Below are 10,224 nucleotides of genomic sequence, written 5' to 3'. Positions count from 1 at the left end.
CACCTGGTATGACCAAGTGTTCGAATCTTACACAGCGGTGTCCCAATGGGGAGGAAGAGAGGCTCAGCCCGTTGACTGATCCCAGAAGTTAGAATGGTACACGACAATGGTATCTTCCCTAACATCCAGCTCTTAAAACACTATTTTATAGTGTTTTACTTTGCAGGTGGAGCTTGAGTGACTCTAGTCATACATACCTTTATCAGGATTGGTGCGGAATTCTCTCGCTTTGCATTTAAAGGTCCAGACTAGGAAAAATTCAGCATGCACGCTCATTGAGGAGTGGTCGCACCTTGGGAGGTGGGTAGCTTTGAGAGGGGTGTGCGTTTTAGTAATATAATGATATTATAATAAGCAAAGTTCACTCCAAGTACAGCACTTCATCAAAGTTGACAAGTCACTGACCCAGGGCATCGCACGTGCAGCTTATTAGTGTACACACTGTGTACCCTTAAATTCCCCTGTTCACAGAGCATGGCCGCGATGTCTCCACTCCGCTCCACCCTCCATGCAATCTCTCCCAGAGTCAGCACACCAAGTACCCCTGATGTTGCCAACATCTAGGGTTGTCTAGAGAATCTCCATGGTACAGACCCGTTGTACAAGTGCTACGTTCCACCCTGTTTCAATGCTGTTCTTAGAGTAAATTTCCAAAGTGCCCCTCAGCGATTACTCCACAGCACATCAGTGGGGTTGGCACCCCACTTCGATTTAAAGTGTTATGGGGCTGCTGCCCTCCAGCCTCCTCCGGACCATCTCCATGAGGGAGTCAGAGTAGGTGCGGAGCAGTGCCAGGGTCTCAGGGTCCGGTGGTGGCGGTGCTGGGGTGGCAGTGGCGGCATCGGTGGTGTAGGTCACGGCACGGGAGTGCAGCTCTGCTTTCATCCAGCCGAAAAGGCCGGCCAGTGCGGTCCTCGCCTGGAGGAGATCCTCCTCAGTGGCACAGAGGGTCACCTGCGGAGAGGGGTCCCTTCATCACCCTAAAACTCCCCTAGCACCTCGGCTCTGAAATGAGCTGTGAACGGGGGTTTTTTCTGGGGTCCGAACCCACAGACATGACCAAAATACATCAGCAGTTGGCCCTCCGAGGAGGGAGAAGGGAACGACCCCCTGAAATGCTGTGAATTGGGGGGGTCCCCCCACCTTGGGAAGCACTGACCTGGTCATAGAGCCCCAGCATCTCCTGCAGGCTGGTCCGCAGCAGCTGCAGGGCCGTAGCAAAGGTCTCGACCCGGAGGTGGGATCCTGCGGGCACTGCAGCTGCTGTGAGCCATGTGCACCCATCCGAGAGGGGACAAAAAAACACCTCATCCCCACCCAGGAGGGTGTTTTGGGGCGAAGAAAGCCCCTCTTGTCCTCAGACACACACCTGTGGGTTTGCTGGCCTTGGAGCCTGTTTCCTCTCCCATTTGCCAAGGTTTTTCATCCAGCAGTTTCTAAAAAGTTGACAGAAGCACCGCTGAGCCCAGCCCATGGAATGAAAATTAATTTTTTGGGGTATTTCTCCCAAAGATTTCCCCCTCCTTTAGGCAGAAAACCAACTCGCCTCTGATTGCTGGAGCTCCTGGGATGTTTTTGGCTGGTCCCTGAGGCGCTCCCCGGGGCCTGGAGCTCCTGGGATGTTTTTGGCTGGTCCCTGAGCGGCTCCTGGGCACGGACGGAGCTCTGCAGCTGGGGCCGTGCCCACAGGGGGAAGGTGGACACCAGCCTGCGGGACAAGAGAATGGGTCAGGAGCGGGAAAGCCCTTCCCTGCTGGACAGATGGATGGACAGACACAGCACCTGACGCCCACCTGCTGTTCTGGCAGCGCAAGAGGAACCGGGCTGAAATGCTCAAGCGCGGGTTCAGGAACAAGTTTTTTTCCTCGTCCCCAAGTTCAGGTGATTTCAAGTCCTTTAAGGAGCCGTCAATGGGCAGGAAGCTTTAGCTCGGCCATCACTGGCATCCACCTGGGTTGGCCATGCCAAGCCAAACATGCCGGCACCATCCGGTGGTTTCCACCACCTGTGGTTTCTCCCATTACCATCAGCATCCGCCAGCGTCTCGAAGTGCTGCTTGAGGTACTTCTCCTGCTCAGGGGTCTGGGGCAGGGAGCTGCTCTGCGGTGGGTTCTCTTCTGGCTCCTCTGCCTCCCCGGCAGAGCCCACCGAGTCCTCATCTGCCAGGACGGAGCCAGAAAGGAAGGCCCCCCATGACAGACGTTAGCACCAGGCGTTTTTTATTCTGATGCGCTTCCCCCCACCCCGCCCAAGAGCTAAAGCCGCCACCAAGCTTCCCGCTCAGTCACGAGGGTTCAGCGCTGGCAAAGCCGGTGCTCATGGCACCTTCCTGGAGCCCTGTCTGCGCTCCTGGCATTACCTTCCGAGCGGTAGCAGGGCACCAGTGATCCCAGGCAGAGCGGAACACAGGCTGAGGCATCTTCCCGGCCAATCCCAAGCTCCTCCGGGTATGCGGGGCAGAGTGGCAGCTCCATCACATGTTGCCTTGAGGAAAGGCAAACAGGTTGTTGATGCCGGTGGTGCCGCGCACCGGATGCCGCCACCGGGTCTGTGCTTGCCATTGCTCTGAGCTGGGACACGCACGTCTGCGTGCTGGTGCTTGGCTGGGACAAGCCACAGTTTCCCTCCTCCAACCCTGACCGGGCTTTAGGGGCCAGGTGGGAGGTTTGGTGTGAGGAAGGGAGCCCCGACCTGCCCCGCACTGCTGGGCTGGCACCTTCCGGCATTGCCAAAATGCTTTCAAATTTGGCTTGAAGGGAAAAGCCATGGCGGGGACGAGGGCCTGATGGAGCTCGTCATGAGCCAGAACGTTAAGCAAAGCACAAACTAGCAGAGCGAGGTTGGCTTAAGACCGATAGTGAAACGTGGTGCCCACTTCCCTGCTTGGCTGTTGGCTTCAGCCAGCACTGACCTGCTCGCCTCCAGCACGTCCAGCTCCTCCAGGCTGGTCCTGGTTGTATCTGGCGATTCCGGTCCCCCATTGGTTTTCTCGTCCAGAAAGAGCTCGGAGAGCTGGAAGTCCTCAGTGAGGTCGCTGGGAGAGCTCTCTGCCTGCTGGAGGTGGGGAGCTGATGTCCATAACCGGATTTTTCCCAGAAAGATCAGCGCTGGTGGGCAGGGGTCTCCAGGGATGGTTAAAACCAGAGTCTGGTGAGGGCTGATGGAGGGCGCTGGGGCCGGCCCCTCACAGCTTCACGTAGGGGCAACTGACCTCTGAAAGCAAGTGCTCCAGGCTGCTGGGCTCAAGCTCCATGTTGCCCTCAAGGTGGGGTTTCAGGGGGGTGAAGTAGGGGGGATCCGCCTCCGGCAAGGTCTTGATGGGGCCCCTCTGGGCGCGCTCTGCCCATCGCCCCCGCGGCCGGTAGCTCCCCGGGGGGCTGGCAACCGCCCCTTCTTCCACTTCTCCCAGCTGGGAAGGGGGGAAAGAAGAGAGGGAATCCAGTGGAGATGGAGCAAAAGGATCTTCATCTGGACCTGTTAAATTGCATCTCCAGGTGCAGCGAGGCGACTTACCAGCCTCTTTGCCCACAAGGGCAGCCTGCCGTTGGTTAGGATGCACGCTGGAGCTGGAGGGGGAGAGCAGGGTTAGGAGCGTTTCTGTGTGCCGCAGCACTTGGAGGAAAGATGGTCAGAAAACGGGGTGCAGCCGCAGAGGGACCCCGGCCCACAACGCACGTGGCTCCAAGTCCTCTTTGGAGGGGGTCTGTGGGGATGAGGCCTCATCTCCCTCCTCGGCAGAAGCTCTGCCAGCACCGGGGGTTGCTGTCCCACCGGGGACCGTGATGTAGGTCTCCTGCCTGCAGGAGGGGAGAACGGTGGGGTGGCCAAGGCAAAAACAGGGTGGCATGTGGGGGCTGAGCAGCTTTTCCCCACTACCTGAGCAGTGCTGGGGGACTGGGTTCCACCTGCTTTGGCTGCAGCAGATTGAGCTCCAGCAAGTGCTGCTTCATGCTGCTGGTGATTTCGGGGCCCAGGTGCCAAATAAAGATGCAACTGAGGGTAGAAAGGTGGGGGGGGTGTCAGGTCTCCCGGAGATTTTGGATGGGGGGGCTTTATGTTAAGTCCCTCAATCAATTTAATCCACCCCAGCCTCCAGCACTGCCTCCACCTGTGTGTACATCCTGCCCAGTGCTCTCTAAAGCCAATTCTCCTATAGTGTCTGGCGAGATGTAAATCAGGTGATTTTTTAGGTCCGCCAGCCCCTACCTGTCTCCTGAGACAGTGATGAGGTGTTTGCAGTCGTAGGTGAACCGCATCCCCGTGACTATTTCTGTGCCGAAGGGAAGGAAACACAGCAAGGTTGCTCATCAGGACCACAACCTCTGCGCTTGTTTAGATTTAAGTGACATAGAAGGTGTATGGGCATTCACGGCCGAACAGGGGAGAGGCAGGGGCAGGCAGAGTGCTGGGGGCTTCCTGGCAGCTCTCCCCTGCACCTCCCCTCCCCGAGAGGAACCGAACCTGAATGGCCGAACATTTTTGCCACGTGCTCCCCAGAGTGGAAGTTGATGAGGGCGATGCTCTTGTCGGAGCAGCTTGTTGCCAGGAAGGTGCCCGAGGGATCCAGCTGCACCTGGGGGAGAGGAACGGTGGGTCGGGTTCGCCCACAGTTTGGGAGGCAAGCAGAGCCAGGCAGCTTCGTAGGAGCTGGTAAAACTCCCTCTCCATCTTTCCTACAAGCCCTTTTAAGTACTGAAAGGCTGCAGTAAGGGCTCCTCTTCCTCAGGCTGGACAAGCCCAACTCCCTCAGCCTCTTGCCACAGCAGAGCTGCTCCAGCCCTGGACCGTCTCCATGGCCTCCTGTGGACCCACTCAAGCAGGTCCATGCCCATCTTGTGCTGGGGACCCCAGAGCTGGATGCCAGGGGGGCTCAGCAGAGCAGAGCGGGAGAATCCCCTCCTTCAACCTGCAGCCCACCAGATGCTTGGCTTTCTGGGCTGCAAACACACATTGCCGGCTCACGCCCCATTTGTCACACACCAGTGTCCCCAGGTCCTTCTCCGCAGGGCTGCTCTCTGTCCCCCAGTCTGTGCCAGGATGGGGCACTGCCCTCACCCGCTGCAGGACCTTGTGCTTGGCCTTGTTGAACCTCAGGAGGTTGACATTGGCCAACGTCTCCAGCTCCTTCTGGTTGGCAGATCTTCCCTTGAGGGTACCAACGGCTCAGTCCCAAGCCCTTCAGCACTGCTGACAATCCAGCCCCACCGCTGTGTCAAAGGAGCTGCTGTGGATGCCCTCACGGCCAACATGTGATGGAAATTGCCCTCTTACCTTCAGCAAGGAGCCGTCGTCGCCTTGCGAGCCCTTGTAGCAGCACTTCAGCTTCCCACTGGCTGTGCTGTAAACCCTGTGAGAGGAGCAGGAGGTAGTCAAGCTGGTGACAAGCCCGGCAGGGACACTGGAGCCGGGAGGAGAAAGATGACCCCCAGGTGGGTTTTTGTGCCTGGGCACAAAAAAGTGCCTTCACCTGACGTTCCTGTCCTGGCAGGCGACAGCGGCATGTTTCTGCATGATGTCAATGTCCATGTCATACAGGGTGGTTTTCTCAGCGACGTGATGCATCCTAACAAAATTGAAGCCATCTGGGAGCTGTTGGATGACAGGGAGAGCCATGTTGCCTTCTCGCCCATCCAAATTTGGGGGAGAAGCAGCAGATCCCTGTGGAGATGCTGCTAACACACCTTTTGAGCATTGCGGAAATAAATACTTTTATCAGCGCCGCAGCTTATCAGCTGAATGTCTCCGTTGCCTGGGCAAAGAGAGCACAGGGAAAGGGGAGTGGAGATCGCGTCCATTCCAAATTCACCACTGAGTGAATCCGAAAAATTACTCTTTATGAATTAATCCATTAAAAAATCGTTCTTTTAAAACCCAGATGCAATCCAAGGGTGGGATCCCCTTCAACGAATGGCTCAGTGCTGTTCATCTGGGGACAACTGTTTTCTACTGAGGAGCCCACTCTAACACAGACGTTGAAGTTTAGGTACATAAATCCGGAGAGAAAAACCTCATCTTCAAGGCAGAACAAGGCGAAGGGCAGCCCGACGGGGGGAATTCAGATGCAATTCAGCCACCTACCAGCAAATTTGACAGATGTAATCGCAGAGGAGTGATCGTCCAGGGTTTGCTCCAGCTTGTAGTTCTTGTCTATGTTCAAGATGTGGATCAGCCTGTCTCTGCTCGCCGAAGCCAGCAGCGCTGCTCCTGGAGCCGGCAGAAAAGGGGGTGTTAAAATAACGCTGCACTAAAGGTTTTTGTTCAAATAAATAGTATATTTACTGTCATCCCCTGCAAAGATTTTGATGTAAACCAGTTCTAGGTGGGGTATTAAAGGGAGAGCAAACCGTGATTGCACAGGTCCTTCCCGCAGCCCCCAGCGCAGCCTGAGCCGTGTTTTAATTTGCACAGCCCTGGGGTTTCTCAGAGGAGAGACCCTTCCCTGCAGAGCTTGTTTTTCAGGATGCCTCAGCTCCTTTGGTGAAGGAGAAGCTGAGCCTGAAGGCTCACTGGCAATGCCTGAGGACTCACCTGGTGACACAGCTTTTGGGCATCGCTGCCGAGTCGAAGGCTTACCAGTCTCCAGCTTTGAATACTCCAGGCAAAGGACTTCTGAATCGTGAGCCTCAACTTTAGCCACCTCCTGCATGAACTGCAGCTCGTGTATCCTGCAAGGGAAGCGCACTGTTGGCTCGGCCCCCAAAAAACAGGGCAGGAACACCGTTGGCACACAGTGAGGGGTGTGAGCATCAGAGATGCTCACAGAAAGAGGGGAACGGCTGAAAGGAGTGGTGGGGAGCCCACGCCGGCACCCAACCACCACCGTCCTTCAGTTTTCGGCCGAGCGCGGCGCCACTTGCCTGAGGGTTCCTCCTCTGTCCCCCGATGCCAAATGCTCCCCGTTGGGGCTGACCTGCATCACCCGCACCCCGGATTTGACATCGAGGTGACCCATATTCTCGCTTCGGTCAGGCACGGTGGAGGAGTCCTGGAGGTGCTGCGTGTTGTTGTCCACGTAGATGACATTCAGCAGGGTCTTGGCGCGGGAGAAGAGGCGACAGTCAGGCCCCTGGCAGAGCACAGGCAGCTCTTTGGGGAGGAGAGGAGCCCACCCATCTCACGCAGCTGCTTCCAACATCCCCACTTTATTTTGCCATGCTTCCCGCTCAGGAAATGCCAGGATTTGAAAAGCACAGCTCTGCACTTTGGTTGTTCGGACAGAAAGAGCAGGTGCAGGAGAACGGAAAGCAGTTTCCAGGCTCACTACCATCACCAAAACCCGCTCAAAATCACCACTCGTCTTCCACTCAGGTGGCGGCTCTGTACCCAGAGCAGCAAGAAGCAGACAGGAACCATCCCGAAACCTCCAGCAACCTCATTTTCTAGAGGCGAGTCCCACAAGCCAAGAGCTCAGGGAGCCGGTTGAGCTCCCCCAGCTGCTGGCGTGGTTTTGGGGGGCTGCTTTGAGCAGGGACGGGGGATGCAGCCCCCCCATTGTACCGTGCTGTAGGCGCTGCCCTGGATGCAGCACGTGGAGCCATTTTCCAGGGTCCAGGCGCGGATGGTGTTGTCTGAGGAGCATGTCAGGAAGGAGCCAGGAGGCAGAGAGGATCTCCGCTCCTCGAATTCAGGGTACACCTGCACCCAGGGGGTTACACATTGAGGGGGAAAAAAGCTGCAGGTGCCCCAAATCACCTCTGTGGGACCCACTTGCCCTCACCTCGACGCTCCAGATGAAGGAGCTGTGGAAAAGGTCTGACCACACCTTCCTGACGTTCTGCAGGTCCCTGACATCCCAGACGTAGATGCTGTGGTCCCTGTAGACGCAGGACAGCCAGCGGTTGCAGGCATCGTAGGCCAAGGCGATGGTGTCAGGGTAGACCAGGTCCGGCTGCCTTCAGTGAGAGGGAGACGGAGTTGAGTCACATCCCAAGAACGCAGTATTTTGGGGGGCTGACCCCTCCAGAGCCCACTGAGTGTTCTGCCAAAGTCAGATGTGATTTGCGAATGAAATTGCGTTCATAACCCAACCCACAGCCCTGAAACGAAGGCGGAAAACAAAACTGTGTGGCCCCCCCCATATGCCTGACCACTCTCCCATCCTCGCCATATCCCTTCACTGCGCATAAAATCAGGCGCCGATTCACACCTATCTCAGCTCAGACCTCCATCAAGACAAGGTCGCAGGCCAAGCAATGAGAGCTGTGGTGTCCAAAACCCCACAGTTCAGCGGCAGAAGCTGCGCCGGACAGTTCAGAGAGGGGACAGGGGGATCCCTGTCATCCTCTTGGCCATGCGGTACCTCCGTGGGGGGCTCTGGGTGACATCCACGCCCAGGGGGTGAGGTTTAGGGAGGTCGCTTAGGTAGCACATGTCACAAGCCTGGAAAATCCTCACGGTGCCGTTGGCGCAGCCACAAAATATCAGCTCCTCACTGAGGCAGAGGCAGGTTGCCAGCGGCACCTGTGGTCGGAGCAGGTGAGGTCCCTGCTGGTGGGCTTCACCCTGGGGGTCCGGGGAATCCGCCCCCCCACCCCACCTTCAGAAGGATCCATTTCTCCAGCATCCGCTTCTTGTTGAACTTGCAGAGCAGCCCCGAGGAGGAGACGCAGAAGGTGCTGCCCAACATCTGCCCTCGGCCGCAGGCCACGCCACAGAAGATGTCGTCAAGAAGCTCTCCCAGCAGCCCCGAGCGTCCCACCAGTGGCACTGTCTCATTGATCTGGAAAGCAGGGTAGCGCTGCCAACCCGACGTTAACGAGTGTTAACGAAGGAAACGTCTCCCAGCCCTCTGGAGTACACCTGGTACTGGACATCAGCAGCATCCCCATGTCCACGCGTGCTCCCCAGCAGAGCTGCTGTGCACCCATGGCCGTTTGCTGGCCAGAATATCCCCAGCTCCAGGCTGAGCTGAAGCACCCGCAGCTTCGACGTCCGGTGCCGGGCAGACAGAGAAAAGCAACATTCAAGTATGCCGCAGCATGAATTTTGGGGCAAAAACCTGGCATTTCTTTGGTTCTTTCTACAGACACTGCCCTCTCCCACGTCTCATTGGCTTCGGTGACAAGGATTTAAGCAGCATCCAGCCCCAGTTCAGCTTCATCAGCTGCCCACGCCCCATGAGATTGCATTGGCAAAGGGCACCCCGTCACCTTCAGCTCCCTTGATGAGTCCAGGAACCAGAACTTGACGTGGCGGTGCCCCGCGGTGACGAAGTAGTGGTCCTCGGAGAAAGACACGGCTGTCACTTTGCAGGACACTTTGTTTGACGCGACCAGGGAATCCTTCTGTTCAGAAAGAAGGACGCGGTTGGGTCGTGCACAGTAAGCATTACCCCCCAAAAGTCCAGAGCCGCGAGCGACTGTGGAAAAAGATGGAAAAGGGCTGTTTTCCGCCAAATTAGGGAATTTCAAGCTGCTTTAAGCCAGCTTGGTTTGGCCAGAGCTCACCTTCCAGTCCCAAACATTGACCACCCTGTCGTGCGGGTACCCCACCGACACCAGGTACTTGGCACTGGGGGAGAAGGCGACGCAAGCCACGCCGTGCTTGTGACCACGCAACTCTGAGACCTGTGTCCGTTCCTCCACGTCCCACACGCGGACGGCTGGTCGGTGTCCGTTCTGTGCAGGGAAGACAGCGGTGTGGCAGCAGCTTTCCCCTTCTCACCAGCCTCCCACAGCCACCCAGTGCATCCTCTGACCCTAAGGGTGTTCCCACCCTCCCAGCGCAATCCCAAATGGGGTTGAAAACCCCAAAATGCAGGGGAGGAATAATCCTGGCTACTTCATCCTGCCAGGACAGCCAAAACTGGGGTGTAGGTGACTACAAATAAGTGGCACCCACCTCTCCGGTGACGATGAGCTTCCCATCCGGTGAGAAGGCCAACGCACTCAGGGTTTTCCTAGAAAATATTGTTCTTTAACAACTGAGCTACTCCAGAGAGAAAACTGAGGTTTTATTGGGAGGAGAAGGAAAGAAAAATACTGGAAGCAGCACTTCTGAAACCCAATGTATGCCTCAGCCTGTGTTTGGGGGGTACCTAGCAGTGTTCAGGGATACCTGGAGCAGTTTGGGGGGTACCTGGAGCTACTGGGGTGTACCTGGAGGTGTTCAGGATATGTGTCTGCGTGTTCTCCCGGGGGTTCAGGATGACAATGACACACCTGGACAGGAAGGGGGTAGGTTTTTCCCAGGCTGGGATTTCAGGGGGCGTGGAGGGGTCCTGGG

At 56.9% G+C, this 10,224-nt stretch overlaps 1 protein-coding gene across 1 annotated transcript; it reads right to left on the bottom strand.

Annotated features, from left to right (window-relative positions):
• Positions 1–753: 753 nt before the first annotated feature.
• On the bottom strand, positions 754–10,183 carry WDR62 (WD repeat domain 62; the record flags this gene model as incomplete). Its single annotated transcript, XM_010289694.1, has 25 exons — positions 754–954; positions 1,160–1,245; positions 2,025–2,159; positions 2,360–2,484; positions 2,912–3,051; positions 3,212–3,409; positions 3,514–3,566; positions 3,676–3,797; positions 3,877–3,993; positions 4,207–4,270; positions 4,462–4,573; positions 5,272–5,347; positions 5,468–5,589; positions 5,682–5,749; positions 6,079–6,204; positions 6,574–6,665; positions 6,858–7,033; positions 7,498–7,635; positions 7,718–7,882; positions 8,272–8,460; positions 8,537–8,719; positions 9,150–9,284; positions 9,447–9,617; positions 9,841–9,898; positions 10,098–10,183. Coding segments are annotated over 25 exons (3,138 nt in total), but the record flags the coding sequence as incomplete, so codon positions are not given.
• Positions 10,184–10,224: the final 41 nt, after the last annotated feature.

Source organism: Phaethon lepturus, unplaced genomic scaffold, assembly GCF_000687285.1.
Source record: "Phaethon lepturus isolate BGI_N335 unplaced genomic scaffold, ASM68728v1 scaffold39606, whole genome shotgun sequence".
Lineage (NCBI taxonomy): Eukaryota > Metazoa > Chordata > Aves > Phaethontiformes > Phaethontidae > Phaethon > Phaethon lepturus.
The sequence above is the reverse complement of the archived record's forward strand: the minus strand, read 5'-3'. Positions and strand labels throughout refer to the sequence as shown.